Genomic DNA, 23065 nt, shown 5'->3' on the forward strand with positions numbered 1-23065 from the left:
AAGATAAATGTTTTTAACCAATTGAGCAACATGATATTTTTAGTTAGATTTTTGTATCAAAATCTTCTAATAAAGATATGATTCGCATTATTAGTAGGCTCTATGTTTATTAAAAAAATATATACAAAAAATGATACAAATATGTAGCAAATGTAATATTATTATTATTTTTTGTAAATGTCCCATCGATGTGTATGGACGAGGTGGGGGTAAAGGAAGGTGGGGATGACCCCTATAGAAAAAGGGACCAAAGCAAGGTGTTCCCATAAAACTACTGACGCCTGTCCCAAACACCTCCTACCTACAAACCTCTCTTTCTCCATACCACTATTATAAAACCCAATCCACCACTCGATTTATTCATCCTTTCTTTCACTCACCACTAGCATAGCTACTTGTTCAAGCCACCCAACGCCACCTCTCAATCCCTCCCATCACCACTTCCACCACCATGCAACTTTTTGCTTCATCAACTTTTTTGCATTCTGATTTTGTTCTTCTTCTGATTCCAGTCCTGCTGCTCTTCGGCCTTGTCCTCCAATGGCGCCACCCCAAGCACAAACGCCTCCCCCCCGGCTCAATGGGTTGGCCTTACATAGGAGAGACCCTCAAGCTTTATACTGAAAACCCAAATTCTTTCTTCTCTACCAGGCAAAAACGGTACACTCAACTCATATCACAAGAACCCCATGTTGTCCTGGGAATTCTCCTCATCGTAGCTAGTTTTTCTCTCTTTTCTTTTTCTCCAAACAAGTTTCTTAATTGGTTGTATCATATTCACTAGCGCTTACAGAGTATATATACAGTTTTTGCATACAACATGTGTATATATACATATATAACTTTTTACTTATACACGTGATAATTTATACTATATTAATCTAAACTACGAAGAGGAGATTCGAACTTGAAGGAAACTTAGCTAAGCACAAGTCCAATATATAGTCTCGCTTGGAAAACTAAATATATATATATAACGAGTTAATATGAGAGAGAGATGAGACACAACGGTTGTTTTTATTGATTTGTTGTAGGTATGGAAATATTTTTAAGACGCATATATTGGGGTGTCCTTGTGTGATGATTACAAGCCCAGAAGCAGCAAGAATGGTTCTTGTGAGCAGGGCACATCTGTTCAAGCCGACCTATCCAAGAAGCAAAGAGAGAATGATAGGACCGGAAGCAATATTTTTCCACCAAGGGGCCTACCATTCAAGGTTGAAGAAGATGGTTCAGGCTTCCCTTTTGCCTTGTGCAATAAAAGAGTCGGTCTCAGAGATTGAACAAATTGTTATCAATCTTCTCCCAACTTGGAAGAACAACACCATCAACACTTTGCAAGAGATGAAGAGGGTATATCTGTCAGTTCATGGACTCTTTTTTTTGACTTTTTTGCATGTCTCTGAGCATTGGAATCTTAAAGTTTGTTCCTTTTCTTGGCTTGGCATGTCAGTATGCTTTTGATGTGGCAATGATTTCAGCCTTCGGAAACAAAAGGGACTTTGAAATGGAAGGAATTAAACATCTGTATCAATGCCTTGAGAAAGGCTACAATTCCATGCCTCTTGATCTACCTGGAACTCCCTTTCACAAAGCCATGAAGGTATTTATGTATATGTTGTGATTGTCTCTATTGTGGTCCACCCAATTTTCCAAATTCAACAAATATCATTGGAGATTTGGCTTCTTTTTTTTTAAGTTTCTTGCGCATTCAACTTTAATACATACATCATAAGCTTCCCTTAATTTATCTCGAAACATTTGACCTTCATTGATTTCTGACACGTGTGAAAGAAATTATTATTTTACTTTTAATGAGTTAGTCATGTAAATGCATGTGTCAAGACTCAGTTAATTTTTTATTTTTTTTAATTTTTTATACTTTTGGTGAGTTATATATGAGATCAAATATTTTGTACTTATTTTGTATGTGACCTCTTTACGATCTTTATTATTGATTGACAAATATTAAGTTTATAACAATAAAGTTATAAAAAAATGTTGAATTTATTAACACGTGTTAATTAAACAATGGAGGTCACGAAAATGCCACACAAATTGGATGCAAAAAATTTGAACTCGTTATATATGCACATGTATCAAGAAATATTGATATGCAAGAACTAATTTCTTCTTGCAAACAAATCAAAGTTTGGCTTGCATAAATAAAGTTTTCTTTTTAAGATTTTTAATGATATATGTCAAGACTTTATTAATTTGCAGCTGAGGAATTACTCCTTTGAATGGTCTACTTAGTACTACTAGAGAATAGAGTATGGAGTTGCTAACTAATGTTGAACAGGCAAGGAAGCTTCTCAATGAGACATTGAAAAAAATGATAGAAGAGAGAAGGAAGAGTCATAAAGAAGATAGTGGTGGCTTGTTGAGAGTAATGCTGGGAGCAACAGACCAGAATAATAAGCTTAATTTGCAGCTTAGTGATTCTCAAATTGCTGACAATATCATTGGGGTAATCTTTGCTGCTCACGATACCACTGCAAGTGTCCTAACTTGGCTCATTAAATATCTCCACGAAAATGCCGATCTCCTAGAAGCTGTTACTGTAATTTTTCTCTCCTTAGTTAATCTTCCCAAAGAAAAAAAAAATACCAATATTTCGTTTTAATTAATATATACATGCATATAGACATTGACTAGTTTGATGTTTCAGAGAGAACAAGAAGGAATTCGATGCCAATTAGTCAATGAGAATCGTGGGCTTACGTGGGATGATACTAGGCGCATGCCCTTAACTACCAGGGTAAAATAATCATTTCATAAAATTCTATTCGGAATATATGTTGTATTGTCACACTATCAATTAATTAGATTTTGAAGTTGACAAGTCTTACAACAATACAATGACTTTATCCTAGTAGTAATCTCTTAGGATATTCATGTTTTAACCTAGATGCTTGTGCTGCAAGATTGTGTATTTGGACCACCCTTTTTTTTGACAAAATTAATATGATTAATAGCCCAGAATCTCATTCTGATAAGATAAGTACGTATGTTTACGATTATATGTTTTTATCAGAATGATTTAAGTGGGTGTGAAAATGAATGAAATATCTCATCAGGTGATTCAAGAAACTCTAAGAACAGCAAGTATACTGTCCTTCACATTCAGAGAAGCAGTGGAAAACGTGGAGTTCGAGGGTTATTTTATCCCTAAAGGTTGGAAGGTGCTGCCTCTATTCAGAAGCATTCATCACTGTGATGATTTCTTCCCTCAGCCCGAAAAGTTTGACCCTTCAAGATTTGAGGTAATAAAACCTTAGCCAAAGAAACAAATAAATTATATAATCTCAAGATAATGAATTTATAATATCCCTTGGATCTCTTCATCGTCTGTGTGACCAGTGCTGTGTCTCTGGGGCAATATTCAACAAGTGGGTCATATGCTCATGCAGTAGACTGTTATACTTTATCTTATTTTGGCCAGAAACATAAGGTTATCAATGGCTGGAGGATTATCCTGGTCATGTCCTTTTCATTCTTACATGAATCTTCCTCTCTATTTACAAGGATCTGGGTCTGGCTGATGAATATCTTTCTAAGTTTCAGGTCACGTGACTTTGTTTTGTTTTTGTAGGCACTTAGGAATTAAAAATTTGAATATATATTTAGTCATTATTTTTTATTACAACTTGAACGCAGAACATATATAGTGAGTTGAAAAGAAATATCATATATTCATCGACACTATCCACAATTTTGTATTCATTCTTGTTTACTTGCTAGAAGTCTAAAACTATATGTGGTAAACGAAATTTGAGAATATTCAGTTAAGTTATTGTTAGAAATTGTCGTGGATTATTGGTTGAAGTGATGCTTTAATGTATTTGTCTGTTTTTGGGTTTTTGTGATTGTGTGATGGTGCAGGTTCCACCAAGACCAAACACTTTCATGCCGTTTGGAAATGGCGTGCATTCTTGTCCAGGCAGTGAGCTGGCCAAGCTTGAGATGCTCATCCTCCTCCATCACCTCACCACTGCTTACAGGTAATTCTCTCTATGCCTCTCTCTGCACATCTTCTAATAGCATTGCCAACAATATTTATAACGTGACAAATCTGTGAAAAATAATGAGATGAGAATTGCTACGGAGACTCACCCCAAAAACCATTCCCCCCAGACTCGTGGGCCATCTGGAGTTTATGCCTTAATCCATATCAGTTAAGGCCCATTTCTAAAAGTAGAAAATAAAATATCAATAATGTTATTCTAATCATGTTTTTGTACCACAATTGTATACCATCTTAAGCGGCATCTGATGTGGATAGTCACATCATCTAAATTAATGAGCATTTAGTTTCAAAATGTTAATCAATAATTAATAAAAAGATTGTTAATTAAATGATGATTGTGGTATATGAGAAATCTTCTTCTGCCACCTAAGATTATCTAAGTGTTTTAATTAATAAAAAAAATTGAAATTAAATGATATAGCTTGCCCAACTCAACCTAAGATCGTAAATAAATGTGGTATAAAATTGTGGTAAGAATAGCATTACTCATAAAATATACAAATTTATTCATTATAAGTGACACATGTATGTTATTCATACTATGTTTTTGTACCACATTTTCATACCACTTTAGGTGGCATTTAATGTGCACGGCCACATCATTTGAATTAATTAGATTTTAAATTTAGTTCATTATTTAATAAATTAATAATTAAAAAAAACTAGTTAATTAAATGATGATTGTGGTATACGATAAGTTTTTCTCCTTCCTTTCCTTGGGTTTTGCAAATTTTTCAAATGATGTGGTTATCCATATCAGATGCCACCTAAAGTGGTATAGAAATGTGATATAAAAATATGGTATGAATAACATTACTCAGTTTTTACTGGACCTTCTTTTCGGCATAAACCCCATTAGCATTGCCACCGTGCCGAAAACCGCATCATGGGATACTTGAAAATTCATCAACAACCAAAAACACAATTATAAACACTAAAAAATTCTTCATCAACGTCATTCGATAAATCCATGGTTCTATCTGCTCTTCAGTCCGAACATTCTTTTAAACTTCAGATGGCTAGCTGAGTCTAGGTGATTCTCTGTAGCATTTCTAATCTTTTTTTAAGTAGTATACTAATTTTTTTTTATTACTGATGATAATAAAATAATTTTAATTATGACGTTTATAAGATTAAATAAAACATTTTTAATTATGACATTTATACGATTAAATAAAATGAAAAAATGTTCTCGTTTTCTTTTAATTGTAAAAGTGATTTGTCCCCTCTTAGTTGACCAGAGCCTAGAGGGCAGGGGTCGGGAGATGATTGGTGGTCCAATCCAATGGTCCTTCCTTAGGCTGTGGAAGTGGTCCTTCCTCCACTGAGGGCGAGTGGCCGGGCATTAACATTATATACTAGGGTTTCTTAGTAGAAAACTAAATTGTAATTTAAATTTACAAATTAAAAGATGAGTCACTAATAAAAATGAGTATGTGTATCAATCCTTAAGTAATAACTTAATCATAAATTTATATATCTTTTAATTTCCAAAATTTTGTTTAAAAAATTTAATCTTTCTAATATTATCCTATGATATATGTCTATTCCAAACTAGATTCGTTCAGTTTGCATGTTTACTTCAACACGTGGCATGCATGCACCTAGCATTAACTAGTCAAACATAACTTAACTCTTACCTACTTTTGAATTTTTTTCCCTGAGATCCGTAACATGGATCCTTGTAGATGTAGTGTTTTACCGTAACGACGAAAAGTAATTAAGTTTATGTATTTTGATGTGAGTTCGATTTTCACTAATTCTCTTCTTCCAAATAACAAATAATTTAATGCACTAACACTATCAGCTGTACAAAAAAAAAAAAAAAAAAGACAAACATAAATCTAATCAAGTATCAATAAAATTTTCACACGACGAAAAGAATAAACATTCTCTCGGGTAGTTACATATCTTTTCAAGTTCTTTTTCAAATTTGAGTAATTAAAATTGAAGTAAAATTTAAAAAATTAAAACAACAACATCAATACTAAACGAATGTGTACGCCTAGCCGCCTTTCTTACTAATATTCGTGTACGATATATACTAGACCCATCCAACTGTTTAACCGTCCATCTTTGCCTTCTTACTAGATCCTTCCAACTGTTTAACTGTCCATCTTTGAACTCTCCTCCTCCGGCAGCTCTTCCTTTTATCGCCGGTCGAAACTCGAGTCTTCCATTTCTCTCGTCTCTCTTTCATGTCCTTTCTCGTCCCATTTCCATTAGGGGTTGAAACATTCTCCTCTCCTTCTCCCTCCGTACATACACATAAATAGTTAGCTATTTTCCAGAAATCATATGAGCCAATAGATTTGAATAGTGATCTCTACTATGATGTACGTAGCCATCAGTTGTATCATACAGCTACAGGTAGGACCTTCCTCTAACCCTAATCAACTATTAGGATAGAGACACTCTTGAGTGATATTAGATCTCACAGATCGTGAGACATCTGCCATTTCCGTTCATAAATCTCTGGTCTCATTTGAGGAGTCTAGACCTCATAGGGTATCCTCTACGTTGTAGATTGGCGTACCACAGGTCCACATGTCAAAACAAAGTTTACTTGATATATCACCAATCAGGGGTGGAGCCACTAAGGGATGAGAGTAGTTTCGGGCTCATGCTAACTACGGTGTAAGAGATTCTCCGGTGGCCCAAAATTTGAATTCTTGTGAAGAAGTTGAGTCAAACGGTGTGTGGCGTGGTCGTTTTTTTATTATAATAGTTTTGTTGTTTTCTTTTTGCGGTTTAGTGGAACAGTGAGTTTAGGGGTGGGGGTAATTTATTCCCATAGCAACATAATCATTTTTTTTCAACGTAATCAACTATTATTTGCACACCTCCTTGCTCTTCTTTTTTTATCAAACAATTTAAACCATATTTCTTTTTATTTTCTTTAAATATTAATTTTTTTTTTTAGTGGCTATCTCCCACTTAGTTGTACTGTACAATTCTTTTGATTCACTCTATTAAATTTAATTGGTTTTTCAATTTTGTAATGATTACTTCAATGGCCCATGTTATAAGTTCAAAATTTTCTCTCCATGTACGAAAGCCCTCCGTAACATAGAATGGTGACTCCACCAATAATCATTAATATTCAAGCTGATTAAAATTTGATTTCATAACATGTCATACAATTGGCCAGCTGTACTCTGTCTAGATGGAATGGCTATGATACAATTGTTGTGCCAGCTATTGACACGGGTGGCCACCATAGCTCTGTTCTGCATGTTCTGCACCACAACATCATGCTCAAGTGTGTCCACATCAAATATCTCACAAGAACATGCATGCAGATATGATTAGTTAGGCACATGATTTTGTTAGCATCCAAAGCTATACAGCACTTTGGCTAAACAAATGAGTTTGACGTTGTTGCTGACAATAACACTGATATTTAGCGATGTGATGGCTACCAACTAAATAGCCATATGCTTCTTACACGATGGCACATTTACTAAAGTAGTGATTAGAAACATAAATAGTTTCTTCATATATATATATATATATATATATCAAACTATGAATTGACAATACAGAAAATGCTTTGGCTAAGTTTTGTATGATTGGTATTGATCAGGTGGCAGGTGGCGGGAGATGAGGAGGGGATACAGTATGGCCCTTTCCCAGTACCCAAACAGGGATTACCAATAAAAGTAGTCCCAAGAAACAAGAAGGCGACTTAATCAAGCTAAGCTTCTGAGTTCTCGACGGCAATCCAATATTTTCCAATGGGGCCAAAAGCAAGCATACCCCATTGAGCCTTTTTTACTTTAATTCAATGTTGTTTTTTCCTTTTTCAAATCTGTCGTTGGGAATCCTATGTTTCTTCTACCTCACTTCACTTGGGTACGTGAATTTGTCTGGTTTGCTGGCTAGCATAAGATCATGATCTGTCAGTGTCGAACTGTGAATCTAAATGTGTGATAGAAATGTGTTTCTGTGCATAAGAAAATTTTCAAAGCGCAAATTAAGATGTGTGCATTATTATTTGGTTTAGCGGCACAACATTTCTCATGGACGGCAATTCTCGATGAAAAAACAAAGGAGATGGATGGTAAGATATGTTGTTGAACGTGTGAATAACAAAAGGATGAGAGGGAAGATCAGATGTGTGTGGTTTTGGATTGTGGATGAAGTAACTTTCAGTTATCATTGATTTTTCCTGTGAATCTGAAGCCAACTAGGCCAAGCTGGAGGTCTGGCCCATGTGTTATTAACGCTAACACAGTCAGGAACCAACTGACCCGTCCTATTTTAACAATACCGATACTGTCCTAAACTTTACTACCTGGTTAATCCGTCAGGTGTGGGATTTTTACCACAAAGGGCCTTCGTATTAGTTAGAGTAGGGTAATCCTATTTAAACCCATTGTGAGACATTTAACACTCCCCCTCATGTGTAATCCTATTTAGTGGTTTACACGTGGAGATCCATATTGGTAATTGAAACTCAGATGTCGACTCATGTTGGGCCCACTTGTTTTCAATGGAACTCAACGGTCGTCTCTATATTAAGAGTTCAGACTTGTTTCTTTATGGATGATAAGCTCGTTAGCTTGCACACAAACTCATTGGCTTGAGTGGGCCTGAAACTGTAGGCTTTGCTAGCCTGTTGGAATTTTGGATCGCCAGGCTTGCCTACTTTAACGACACCGATACTGTCTCCAACTTTACTACCTACCAAATTTGTCAAGTGTGGGGTTTTACCACAAAAAATCTCAATATTAATTAAAGTAGGGTAATCCTATTTAAACCCATTATGGGACTTCATCCCCACCGATGTGGGACATTTAACAAAATGTGCATGGGTATGGAGGGTGTGCACGCTAGAATTCCACGTCGGGCAGTGTCTCAGCACATAACATTGAAGCCTACGTGGAAGACTAAGTAATTCCAGTTGAACTACCGGTGTGCTGGGAGGAGGAAACTTGGTCAAATATAAGGCCAAAATGTTATAACTTAAGGAAAACTAGAGCTTGAGAGGGATGGTATTTGTCCAAGAAAATGATTGGGAGGGATGTTTAATTGATGATTCCAGTTGTCTTGGCTTGCTGAGCCTTTCGAGTGCACACAATAAATTTGTGCCAAAAAGATACAAATTTGACCAATAATCCCTCCAAATTGATCACATCAAATAGGTTACAATGTTTGTGATGCCAAAAATGTAGACGACGGAACAATGAGATGTTTCGGATCCGATGCTTACACATGAGCATGGCTATCGTGAGTCACCCCGCGAAAGTGCATGGACAACTGATCATAACATTATCCATTATATATAGTTAAGATTAAAACAATCATATTTAGAAAACATCTTTCTGCACTACAAGAAAAACATCTATTTACTTAATTAGAGACAGATGACTGTTTTTACTAACCTATAAAGACAATGCAACTACAAATTAATCATGTTTGTTCAATTGGTATAACTATTGAGGTTTAGGGACATTAAATAAGATATGTCTCTCAATTTTGACATGAAATTCAATTTAGTTGACGATGGAACAATACGGTGTGTTGGATCTGATAATTATGCACAAGCGAAAGTCACCCCACAAAAGTGGGTGGCTCTTAATCCATTTAAACTTGTAACTGACTGTAACATTTTCGACGTCAAGCAATGAGATTCAGTTGTGCAATTTCTAACTTGTATGTTCGGATGACCAACGATAAAGATGGTGATAGTAAGCGGTAGTAATGGTGACAATGAATGTGATGGCACCGGTGGGAGTGGTGAGTAGTTTTGACACGTAGTTATGTGGCAATGACAGCGATGCTAATAGGAAGGTGGTGGTGGTGGTGGAGCAATGACAACGACCCTAATGGGAAGGTGGTGGTGGTGGTGGTGGTCGTGATGGAACGGTGACAATGACAATGGTGTTGGTAATTTTAATTAGAGAGCATTGTTGGAGTAGTATCGTTAAGTTGGTTAGTTGTATTTAACTTTTGTATTACTTGTAAATAACTTTTGTATTATTTGACATCAAATTTAACTAACCTTGTTGGAGATACTTTTATCTCGTAAAATCTCTCCATAAAGTTTAAAAGAAATAAAATCACCCCAAAACATGAAGAGGACAAGCGAACAACACACTTAGACCTGGTTTGGTACTGAGGTGATTCTGAAAAAAGCTGCTATCAAAAAAAGCTGGGAGCTGTTTTTGTGTTTGGTAAACACTCAGCTTCAGCTTTTTTTCACAGTTTTGGATGAAAAAAAGCTAAAAACAAGAAGCTGCAAAACCTAGCTTTGAAAAACCGGCTTTTTTTCACATCTGTTTTACATAAAAGTTTACTAAACACTCTAATACTGTTTTTTTTTTTTCAAAAGCACTTTTACAAAAAAGTTTACCAAACACTCTGCTGCTTTATTTCACAGCTGCTTATTCTCACAGCACAGCAGAAGCAGTTTTTTTTCAAAGTACAGCAATACCAAACCAGCCCTTACTACGATCAAAGATGCTTAATGCACGCGTGTAACGGGATATTTTATGACTGCATCAGGCATTCACTTAAAGTTTTGCAAAGGCAAAGCTTGTACACGGGCCACAGCATGTCGATTTCCGACAGAAAATATATCTAAAAGACGAACACAACGGGCAGATCCTAATCTGGTACACGACCTTTCAGGTATGAACAAAAGTGAGAGAGTTTTGTTTCCATATCCTAACCATGAAATTGTCTGAAGTTTCTGAAACCATAGTCGAAAACCAGAACTGATGCGATAAATAACAAGTAAAATCGGAGGTGTAACACGAGAAACAAACTCCCCGATCACATACAGCTTGGGAGGGTGGAAACAGGTTCTTAATCTAAATGGATAAGGAAATGGCACAAGTAAAATTCACAACATGAAACACGAGCAAACTTTACTCGTGCTAACCGGCCCCCCACCTACATACCCTTACAAGAAGAAAAAACAGTGGAAGAAAGAAAAGAGGAAACCAAACATCGTAGACGAAAAACATGTGAGTTTGAAAATGTCCAAACAATCTCTGTTCTCAAGTGCATGAAATTGTAAAAAACAGAAAAGACATAAACGATAGTGATCTGTTTGACTGCTGATGAAGAAAAAGACCCTACTAATTTTTCAAAGAGATAAAATGCTAGACACTCGGCAGTTTCCCAGTGCTCCTGAGAAACTCTGTGGCGCAAATCAAATATAAGTTGATAGATCTCACATCTGATGAGGAGACCCTCGTGTTCACGACGCGGAGTTTCACGTGCCAATAAATAGACCTTGTCAAACATTCTAAGTTCGATGCACCAGAGGGAATGCTACAAAATTGGCTTGCGTACGTGCTCTTCCAGAAAGCAAGACCACACATTGTCAATGCCTAAAGTTCAGCAACTCTTGATCTAATGAAATACTAATGTAAAATTCTTCAAATAGTTTACCATACCTTGGAAACACAGACATTCCTAGTAATAAGAGCCACAGATAATGCTTCACTTCGATCTAAGATAACATTCTTGCTATGCTTATCTAATTATACTAGTAAGTATACAACATTTGGAAGGAATGAAACATGCCAATTCAAGCAAGAAGATGAGGATGTGTCAAGATCAAGAGACCAGCTAGTTACATGCATCTCAAACACAGCAGTAAACCCACTTAATTAACAAGGTTGTGGTTTAGGGATAACAAAATACGGATACAAAACTCGGTAAGTTCATACGCCTCAGCACAGAAACACAAAAAGCATTGACGGATATTTCTTGATTCCATTACTGAGACATACAAATAGAAAAGGTAACACCAGGTTAAAAAAAAAAAAAAGAATAAATAAACAAAACACATGATTGAGTCAGACTTAATCTACCCAGAATCTAAATGCTTTCTTTCCTAGAGTTATGGCTTAAACCCGGAAAAAGGAACTATCTCAAGAGCATAGTTGGCCTTCCCTCATGCACTGAATTAATCTTCAAAGTAATTTTCGCAACAACCTTTCTTTATGTGTCCACCTGCTAATGATTTTTTTGTAGTTTTCACTTATTATTCACTTCTAATGACCTTTAGTTTAACATACTTCTTCAGCTTGGTACATTTTTAACACTCTTGCAAAATGCTCAGATTAGTTTCAACTTCATCTGACCTAACTTTTCAGGAAGCGATATCTGCAATTTTCAATTAACTAAAGTGGTGACATAACTTTAGAGCTTTTATCAGTCGTTAACTTTGACTCGTAACATCAACTACCAGTTTCAGTTGGGTCAGCAACAAGCCCAAGACCAACTCAGGATAGATTATCCCCAGGCCATCTGAATACAGCATGACTCATTGCGGTCAAATCATGCCAACGTGCTTGATGGAGAATGCCAAAACCAGGATTCAGACTGAGCAAAGTGATCGAAGTTTGTAACACCTTGTTGATCGTGTCTCTATATCATTACTTCAGCACACACAAATCTTGCATACTTACACGAAGTCATCTAAAAGTAAATGTGAAAACTTCAATCAAGTGATCTTTACGAATAACAACGAATAACTTGAGATTAACAAAGAGAACAAAGAGGTGCTGCTTTATATATCCTAGCATGCATGGTGTTCCAACAAATCATGGTGAAACAAAACCTCACGATTAAAGCCTATATATAAAAAACCACTCAGACAAGTGAACACAAGGGGCTAGGATTTGGAGAAATTGGGGTCAAGAACCAAATATTATTATCATACATGTGGAACTCAACTTGACCTAAAAGGTAAAACTTTTTAGGTTTCCATTCTATTGATGCATATGCATATAATAATCAACAATTCTGTTTTCAGTTCCATGTAGGATAACCAATTCACACTTTTTTCTCAATGAAACTACCTGTCAAATGTGAACCTATCATATTTCTTCTCACACCTTTACTTGGAGTATTAGATACTTCTCTGGTCTGGTACTCGCTTCCAAGCTCCCTTAACGGCCTCGGTACATGACTCAAGGAACTCAGATTGACTCAAACGTTTTACCATTCAGGTTTGGGTCTGTATTAATCCATAATTCCATGTTCACTATCCCATGGGGAAACTAATTAACACTTTTTATTTTTATTTTTTCCAAGAGAAGACATAAAACAAATGTAACAAGGTAACCAATAAAAAGGGACCTCAAAAAAACCAACATGAAAGATAACCTAATCAGCAAATAAAAATGCTCAACTTGTCTATGTAATCTAACATTCTCATATTGATTTCAAAACTCAAGTACTTAGTACAATACATTATATCCTCCATAATACAAAATTAATAACTGCATACCTCGTGAACAACTAATAGATAAAAGGAATGAACTTGTACCTAACTTTACTTGCATAATCCGTATACCTCTCCCCAAAAGTCTCAACCATCAAAGCCTCCTCCATTTTGGCCTTCTGATCATAGTACAACGAACAAACCGCTACAATGAATAGCAAGCTCAAAGGTGCCCGAAGCGCAATGAAATACGTGGCAAACAGAAGCATTGTAGACGCATAAATTGGATGACGCACCCACCGGTAAGGCCCAAACTGCACAACAGCAGTTGGCACCACAACCTTTTCTGAATACTTTGCAAGATACAATGTTGAGTTATACTGCATTAGCAGAGTCACCAATATCAAAATCCAAATAGGAACATTGCTCCACTTGCCAGGAATGCGATGAAGCTCGGGTCCTTCAAATGCAGCCAGCCAGTGACCAGCCATGACCCCAACACAGAACAAAATGCGCAACCATTTCGGTGGGCTCACATCCCACTTGGGATCATGTGGGCGGGCATAGTAATCCCCATATAACCGTTTCCTCACACTAACATTGAAGAAAAAGAAATAATGGTACACAAAGAAGAATACATAAGGCCAACCTTCAAGGAAGCCATTGAAATGAGCAGGTGGGACAAGTGTGAGCCAAGAAAACACTGAAGTAACAATGGCAAGCTGCTCAAATACATTTGCTTCACCGCGCAAATGCTTCCTAAAGCAGTATAACCCGTAAACCGCAACCGATACAGCCAAAAACCAAGGCCAAAACATCCAAGTCCAGCTGAAGTACATCCAGAAAAAGGGGCTCAATAGCAAGTTCAGAGTCCCTTTTGTGGCTGCAATTGCAATTGACAAAATCCCAGACCACTTAATCACATCAAATGGGGTTAATTTCAAAAGGGGAGTTTTCAATGAATCAAATGAGAGGTTACTGATAAGCTTCAGCAATGGAGTTTGAGATTCTGGGTGGCTTGAGGTGCTGGAAAATGAGCATTTGAGTGGAGCTAACAAATGGGTGCTTCTTCCTGTTCTTGTTGGGGATGATAAGAATGATGGGTTTTGTGAAAGACATAAACTTGCTGGGGTTTTGAGGGGTTTAAGGCAATGGCGGAAGGTAGGGCTGTGGTTTATTGGATTGCACGAAAGGTGTTTGCTGAAATGCCTGAAAGAGAAATTAGGTCTGTCTGTGAAGGTGGAACAGAAGGGGATTGTTTTGGAGTGAAGGAACATTGACTTGGCTTCCATGGCTGGGTGAGGATGCACAATTTCGCTAATCCAATCCAAATTTAGTCAAGAGAGTATCCAAAGAGACAGACATGGGAAAATTAGGGCTTCTGTCATTCTTCTGTGTGTTATTGAAACATTGTGTGCACGATGGAGCCGAAAGGCTCTTATCCTATGAAATTAATTTAAAGATTAATTGGGCCTAGATTGCTTTTGCACTGGCCCATAACTTTTTTTCACTAATTTATGGTCCAAGATTACACTTCTTGTCATTATTTTGATCATTATCGTTCAAAATTGATCAATGTCGTTTTACATGTTTTGTTCTGCATATAAATGTGATCTTTTCCTTAAAATTCTTTAAATTTTGTGCTCAATTTGGTCATATCTAATTTTGTCAAAACAACACTATCTTTCCTTTGTTTCACTCATTTATTTATTACCCTTTTCAATCTCTTCTTTTGTGAGTATTCGTATATTGATTTTCTTGAATCCAAGTTCTTTGGATTGCTTCTTCTCATATTCCTTATCCTTGGAATTCAATATTTAGTTACATAACTATAATTAAACTACCTTTAGCACGAATCTTGTTTTTTAATTAGATCAATAGTGTGGATTATCCGTCAAATTCTTCATTACATGATTTGACTTTTAGCCCATATTTCTAACAATCCCACGTGTGATTAAAAATTTATCTAACATGCTTTAAAGCCAATTGCATCACAAATTGACATTGTTACCATACTACATTCAACTTAAGACTTAAAAATCATTATATTCACTATGAGACCAATAAAATTAAAAGAAAACGATAAGAACAAAATAAAAGGGTAAAGTGAATAGTACCAGAATTAACTTTTTAGTGTAAAAATATGGTTTTCGTTAAAATTAACAGTACCAGGAGCTTTTCGTTAAAGTTCCCTAAAATTAAAGCTTATTTGCGGTAAACACCTTATGAAACTCAAACTGGATCTAACTTAACTCAATAGAACTTAAATTTTATCATTTAGACTCAATTTGGTGTTGTTTTTTTTAACAAAAGTTGTTTTACTTTAGAGTAAGCAGTAAAAAAGTGGTTGTAAAAATAAAATATTTCGCTTATTTTAAAAGCAATAACTTCAAGATAGCAACTTTTAAAATACGATGCAGGTTGCATTTAAAAGCTGTTTTAATAAAAAACAAAGTTGACCCCTAATGAGTATGTTTAATTCCTTTAACACACTTATTAATTATTTTTTTTAAATGACATTATTTATCCTTCTAAACACATTTTATTGTTGAAGAACAAAGTGACCATGACCACTTATCACTTACCACTAGGGGTGAAATTTTTTGCCAAATTACCATACCAACCGTACCATAACAAAGTTGTGCCAAAAAATTTGTACCATTGGTATGATATTTGTACCGTACCATACATTTATGATAATGGTATTCAAAACCATTACCAATGGTATACTGTACCGTACCACTCCTATTAATATTATATCATTTATTTATTCATTTATACATGTAATTATGTATTATTATCATTATATATGCACAATTATATTTGTTTTCGTAGTCATTTATCCAAAATCATCGTCTCACCCTCTAACCTCTAATTTCCCAATAAAAAAAAAACCTAAGCCTTCTCTATTGCGACTTCATATTTTCATTCATCCTACCATGGACTTCATCTCTGTTGCTCCCGTTTTGGCGACTCTCTCTCTTCACAGTCCATCTCATCTTCTCCTTCATCAAATTGGGTTGTCTTTCTCTCTGGCTTTGTATATCAAGTTAATTTTTGTACAATTTTAAAGAATGTAGAGATGGAATTTAGGAATCTTTGTACTATTTTTTTAGGGATGCTGAGTTCTTTCAGCAATTCTTCCATCTGTTTACTTCTTTTTCTTAAATGACTCTCTATACAATTCTCATAATTAATTAAAAAAGTTTTAAAAACCCAAAGAGAGTGGCAAAAACACGTTTGGGCCTTGAATTGGGTTAGAAAAAAAAAAAACCAAATTTTGGCCCAAAAGAGTGCCCCAAAACAAAGTGGTAATTACAATTATCATACTATGTCAACCGAACTATTTAGCATACTGAAATTTGGTATACCGAAAGTTTGGCATGGTAATGGTAATAGATTTTACCATACCAAAAGTTTGGTATAGTAATTGGTACATGAGTATTGGTACGGTAATCGTACCAATACCACCTCTACATACCACAACAAACCTTAACCTCTTACACTATCATTGTCATTACCACAACCACCATTACCGCTACCATCCTTGCTGCCACTGCCACCATTACCGTTGTCGACGCCCTACCACCATTGTTACCTCTGCAACTCGACCCCCATACTCCTTTATTGACACCACCATAATCACAACCATTGCCCTTGCCACCGTTATCGTTGTCATCACCCAAACTATCATGTCCATTTTTGTCACTACATACAATTATATTATTTTTTTACATTAAAATTTACTAAATGCTTTTATATCACTCTTTTAGACCGATGATACTTTTCAAAATACAACTTATCAAACTATAAACTACTTTATTTTACAATTAATTATTGTTAACCCTAAACCCTAAATCCCAAACTAGCGCTTAATTATTTAAAACTCAAATTAGGTTCCAAGTTCGTTAAAGGTTCCGTCAAATCACTATTTATTTTCAACAGCCAAAGCCAAACTCTGTGGAACGTCTTGTCTTGTCTGCCAAGCCGTAGGTTTTTTTTTTTTTTTTTTGGGAAGACAGCCGTAGTTTTAATAAATATAAACTATGTAACACCCTTTTGACCACCAAATATCTCCACAACCAATTACGAGCTGACTCAATAGTTGAGAACAAATTTTAGAATCATATTTAACATGATACATCTTTGATTTAATTCCCAATGCTATTAAATCGTGATTACCAGAAAAAGTTGAAGTGTTTTTGTAAATCTTTTAGTTGAAAAGATAAACTGTCGGGTCAAAACTACAATCTGTATTTATTTATTTTTTTAAATGAAAATATCTATACAACCAAACACTTCCTTTTGTTTGTCTCTCTCTCCCCTCCCCCGTCCCCAATTCCCAAACGCTCACACACAGCCGAAAATACGCACAAAATAATTTGACAAAACGAAAAGAAAAAAAAAAAAATCGGATTTTTCCAAATGGGTTCATCGAATCAGATCGAGAAGTAAGTCTCCATTGGCTCTCAACGATTCTCAGAAGCAAAATTTTGAGTCTCCCTCTCCGCCTGAGACATCAAAGTTATGATTTTTTCTCGGATTGGTCGCTCCGTTTCTCGATCTTCTCGCGCCAGGGTAAGCTCCCCAATCTCTTTTTTTATTTATTTTTTTAATATATTTTTTGGTTTAAATTTATGGGTGTTTGTTTTGGTGGTAGAATTTGTTGCATGGAAGTGGGCGATCGGCGGGTCTGATTGGGAATGGAGGCATTTCTGGAGTTCCGCGTTTTGGTTCGTATCTGGGTCTGGTCGATGGGGAATTAGGGTTTTTGAGGTCGTATTTTGCTGCGTCAATAGCGGCCCACAAGGCCTGCGTTTCGGATTTCAGTGGCATTCTTGCAAACCCTAAACTTAGCCGACACTTTTCGAGTGAAACCCCAAAGAAAAAGAGTAAGCAATTTGCAGTTTTTATTTGTTGGTTTGTTAGTTATTTGTTTTTCAGCTAAATGAATGTAATTATTGCTGTGATTTGTGGAGAAAGATTGTGGTTTGATTGAGTATGTGCTTGTGTTGCAGATTATGAGAACTTCTATCCCAAGGAAAAGAAGGAAATTCCGAAAGGAGATGAGCAGAAATCGGAGTCGAAAGGTTAAGTTTCTGTCCTTCAGCTGCAACTGGGCTTATTTTCAATGCATTTTCACTGTTATTATTGTTTGAATTGATTGTTTATCATAGAAGTGGAAAAATGTTGGATTTTTTTGTTTGTTTTAATTATGTTAGATTAGTGTTTTTACGTTATCAGAGTCTCGTGGGTGCTCAGATGTTTTGGAGTTTTGGCTACATAACTAATGTTGTCAGGAAAAAAGATAATGTGTTTTTGAAGCATTGGAGTTCGAAGTGACACCCTTTTGACATTTTATTTGCCGGTTACAATAAGCAAGCATTTTTGTGGAGACACATGGTTCTAGTTGTAAAGCACTATCCCCACACTCACAGTTAAAGTTCGACTCTCGCTGTTCCCTACCTAGGCTTAGGATACCTGAAAAACAAGACGTATTTCATCGTAAAGTGGACGTTTTATTTGGTAGGTGTTTGTGACTGACACTGATAAATGGCTACAATATTCTGTCTGTAAACTTGTTCATCTGTGACTCATGTGGGTCTGATAGAAAATGGTGGCAAATTTAAAAGTCGAGGTTCTGTGTTAGTATTTGATATTGAAAGCTGTTCAGTGTTCAGTATTCAGTATTTGATACTGAAACATTTTCTCCTTTCTCTAATTCTCTTCCTCACTATTTTTTTTCTCTCCCTTTCCAAGATGATTGCTCTTTCATCACCCATACTTTTAGGAATATGTTTTAATATTTTTTCAATTTCAGATGAATCAAAGACAGATGATCAGGGGAGTTTTCAGGAAACTTTCTTGAGGCAGTTTCAAAATTTAATTACCCCGCTATTGGTCATTGGGCTATTTCTTTCCTCCTTCTCCTTTGGTTCTCCTGATCAACAACAGGTTAGTGTGCACACAAATATGTGATCTCTTTTTTTCAATTCTCTTGCTATATATGCTTTTCCATTTTAGGTTTTCTGAATGGTGTTTATGTAACTACAGGCCCATATTGTATAATTTCTTGTTCTGTTGTGATATAAAGCGGGGTTGACTGTAAGGAAAATGTTTCAGAGTCCAACTATTTCTACGTTGGATCCCCTACATGCGAGCTGAGAATTGGGAAATTAGTTCTGTTGTTTAACATCTTCCATAAAATAATTGTTTAAAATCACAGAAGTTTGGCCCATTTTGATTCAGACTAGGTTTACCGTGAAAAAACTGCCCTTTATCTTTAAGATTGAGTTGAAGTTGGTCTTGAGCTAGATTCAACCTACGTGTTTGGTGACTCTAATTACTGAGAAAATACCTGTTCACTTCCATATCGGTTAATTCATTGAATTTATCAGTGTCCGAATATGGTGAAAAATTTGATTCCTGTTTGTAATGGCTTTTATGTTTACGGTAAATTTCCTATACCAGAAAGTTCTCTACTCACATGCTATTCAATTTTGTTCTTTGCAGATAAGTTTCCAAGAGTTTAAAAACAAACTTCTGGAACCAGGCTTAGTGGATCATATAGTTGTCTCTAATAAATCAGTTGCAAAAGTGTATGTGCGTAGCTCGCCACGAGGTCAGACAAGTGAGGAAGTTGTCCAAGGACCTGGTACCCCTGCTCGTGCAAATGGGGGCCAGTACAAATACTATTTCAATATTGGAAGTGTTGAATCTTTTGAGGAGAAGTTGGAGGATGCCCAAGAAGCATTGGGAATAGACAGTCATGATTTTGTTCCTGTTACATATGTCTCTGAGATGGTTTGGTACCAAGAATTGATGAGATTTGCACCAACACTACTGCTTTTGGGATCCCTCTTGTTTATGGGGCGGAGAATGCAGGGTGGACTAGGTATTGGTGGTTCTGGCGGACGAAGTGGCCGTGGAATCTTCAATATAGGAAAAGCCCAAGTTACAAAAGTAGATAAAAATACAAAGAACAAGGTTGGCTTTTTGTTTCCGTAGTGTTTTCTTGTCATTAATCTGTTTTAATATATTTTCTTAAGCACTCAGTTGCACGTTTTCAGCAGTACCTGATATTTTAATTGGTACAGATCTATTTTAAAGATGTTGCTGGTTGCGATGAAGCAAAGCAGGAAATCATGGAATTTGTGCACTTTCTCAAGAATCCTAAGAAATATGAGGATTTGGGAGCCAAAATTCCAAAAGGAGCTCTATTGGTAGGCCCTCCAGGCACTGGAAAGACCCTTCTAGCAAAAGCAACTGCAGGGGAATCTGGTGTTCCGTTTCTATCTATGGCTGGATCAGACTTCATGGAGATGTTCGTTGGTGTTGGACCGTCAAGAGTCAGAAACTTGTTTCAGGAAGCAAGGCAATGTGCTCCTAGTATAATATTTATTGATGAGATTGATGCAATTGGTCGAGCAAGGGGGCGTGGGGGCTTGTCAGGTTCCAATGATGAGCGCGAGAGTACTCTAAATCAGTTGTTGGTAGAAATGGATGGCTTTGGAACAACTGCTGGAGTAGTTGTTCTTGCTGGCACCAATAGGCCTGATATTTTGGACAAAGCCTTATTAAGGCCTGGTCGATTTGATCGCCAAATCTCTATTGATAAACCCGATATTAAAGGTCGTGACCAAATATTTCAGATATACTTGAAAAAGATCAAACTTGATCATGAACCATCATATTATTCTCAAAGGCTTGCAGCCCTAACTCCAGGGTTTGCTGGGGCAGACATTGCAAATGTTTGCAATGAAGGTGCTCTAATTGCTGCAAGAAATGAGAGTGCACTGGTCACAATGCAGCATTTTGAGGCGGCTATAGACAGAATTATTGGTGGTTTGGAGAAGAAGAACAGGGTAAGTCATTTTTGACTTGTTCCTTTAGTTTTATGGCATATGATAACTATGTTTCATTCTTAGTAAATAACCATTCCCTCCCCTCTTCTCCTCTCCACATTGTCCAAAAATGAAAGAGCAATGCTCATAACATGGGCCGGTACAGCATTGTGTCCTCCCTAATTAGGACTCTGGTCATTTCTATGGTGGAATTTGTGATGTGCACTTTAGCTAGAGATTTGATTGGAACATTTTGAGATAATCATAGCATACCTTGGAAGAGGAAAATACTTAGAAGGCAAACTCTTGTTATCCATCTTCCTAAACTATAGTATTGGGTTTGGATCTTATGTGTGGCCCTTATGTTGAGTTAGAACAGATTATTTCCATTGATCTGGACCTAGTAAATCCCATTTTACCTTCCATTATGCAGGTTTCAGTAGTGTTAACAAAGGTGCAGGTCAAACTTTAAGGTAGCTAAAAGGGATATTTGTCTTCAAAGAGAATGCTTTGACTTTTAACCTTCAGAGTGTTTCTTTGTCTTTGTTCTGTATAATTGGAATTTTGACATCCTTTTGCTTGTCAAACAGGTTATAAGCAAGCTCGAGCGCCGTACTGTTGCCTACCATGAGGCAGGGCATGCTGTTACCGGCTGGTTCTTAGAACATGCAGAACCGTTGTTGAAAGTGACCATTGTTCCTCGAGGTACTGCAGCACTTGGGTTTGCGCAGTATGTTCCAAATGAAAACCTCCTCATGACCAAGGAGCAGCTTTTTGATATGACCTGCATGACCCTCGGTGGTAGAGCAGCTGAACAGGTATCCATGAAACTTCATTAGTTGTATTTTTGGAAGACTTCTATTATATCGTCATTCTCAAGTTCCTTGGAACTACATTAGTCATCTAATGATGTTGTTGGTTAACATGTTCTGGGGTGCAGGTTATGTTGGGGAAAATCTCGACGGGGGCCCAAAACGATCTGGAGAAAGTGACAAAGATGACCTACGCCCAAGTTGCAGTCTATGGTTTCAGTGACAAGGTGGGTCTTCTTTCTTTCCCTCAAAGGGAAGATTCATTTGAGATGTCAAAGCCCTACAGCAGCAAGACTGGAGCCCTTATTGATGGTGAAGTGCGCGAATGGGTGGGTAAGGCGTATGCACGCACAGTTGAACTCGTAGAGGAACATAAAGAGCAAATAGCTCAAATTGCAGAACTGTTGCTTGAAAAGGAAGTTCTTCACCAAGATGACCTGCTCAAGGTGTTGGGGGAAAGACCATATAAACCGGCTGAAGCGACCAACTATGACAGATTTAAGGACGGTTTCGAAGAGAAAAATGATGAAAAAACTGTGGAGACACCGCTGGTTGGGTCCGAGGATGACGGCTCATCACCCCTTGAGCCTCAGGTTCTGCCTACTTAGTTATCGTGAAAGTTGTTTGTAATTTGTACATTGTAATTGCTTTCCCTTGGAACTTCTGTGCTAACTATTTCACACATTTCATGTATGGTCGAAATCTGTACGATACTTTATTTGTTATTTGGTGACAACGACCACGCGTTTTCCATACAAAAGCTCAAGTGCCTGGGTCCCAATTTTCACACATTTCACACATTTCACACATTTCATGTATGGGTCGCATCATTTCTCATATATAGTGTACCTGGGTCCCAATTTTCACATCTTCACTTTTTTTCCCGCACGGCGATCAACTCTTGTTCTTTATCCTTTTTCCACTAATCTTTGGGGATTTTTCGGAGTTTTTTTATTTTTATTTTTATTTTTTATTTCTAATTTCATGGAATGATGGTGTTGGGTAATGGTGAATTTCTCAAGGGCGGCGATGGCGGTTGGAGTGCAAAAGTGCTGAAGAGCAATGGTTGCTCTCGTCTGTCTGTTGGGTTACCATCTCCATTGCCTTAATGTTATAATCGTGATTATCTTAATCACGGAGTTACTATTGGTTATTAGTTAAGCAAGGGATTACTTGTATTTAGGGAGAGTTT

The 23065-nt window shown here is 36.6% G+C and overlaps 3 protein-coding genes across 3 annotated transcripts; 2 read left to right on the top strand and 1 right to left on the bottom strand.

Moving 5' to 3' along the window:
- The first annotated feature begins 313 nt into the window (after positions 1-313).
- LOC137715500 (abscisic acid 8'-hydroxylase 2) lies at positions 314-7991 on the top strand. Its single transcript, XM_068454845.1, has 8 exons — positions 314-660; positions 1035-1353; positions 1454-1603; positions 2303-2563; positions 2672-2761; positions 3081-3266; positions 3886-4004; positions 7617-7991. Exons 1-8 carry the CDS (start codon positions 452-454, stop codon positions 7720-7722), a joined length of 1440 nt encoding a protein of 479 aa, XP_068310946.1. The 5' UTR covers positions 314-451; the 3' UTR covers positions 7723-7991.
- A 5203-nt stretch (positions 7992-13194) lies between these two features.
- LOC137716100 (uncharacterized) lies at positions 13195-14628 on the bottom strand. Its single transcript, XM_068455494.1, has one exon. It carries the CDS (start codon positions 14507-14509, stop codon positions 13295-13297), a length of 1215 nt encoding a protein of 404 aa, XP_068311595.1. The 5' UTR covers positions 14510-14628; the 3' UTR covers positions 13195-13294.
- Positions 14629-17525: 2897 nt separating this feature from the next.
- LOC137714976 (ATP-dependent zinc metalloprotease FTSH 10, mitochondrial-like) lies at positions 17526-22609 on the top strand. Its single transcript, XM_068454163.1, has 8 exons — positions 17526-17795; positions 17878-18109; positions 18236-18307; positions 19039-19172; positions 19731-20204; positions 20315-21082; positions 21652-21879; positions 22002-22609. Exons 1-8 carry the CDS (start codon positions 17745-17747, stop codon positions 22479-22481), a joined length of 2439 nt encoding a protein of 812 aa, XP_068310264.1. The 5' UTR covers positions 17526-17744; the 3' UTR covers positions 22482-22609.
- The last annotated feature ends 456 nt before the right edge of the window (positions 22610-23065 follow it).

This window comes from Pyrus communis, chromosome 14, assembly GCF_963583255.1.
Source record: "Pyrus communis chromosome 14, drPyrComm1.1, whole genome shotgun sequence".
In the NCBI taxonomy this organism is placed as follows: Eukaryota; Viridiplantae; Streptophyta; class Magnoliopsida; order Rosales; family Rosaceae; genus Pyrus; species Pyrus communis.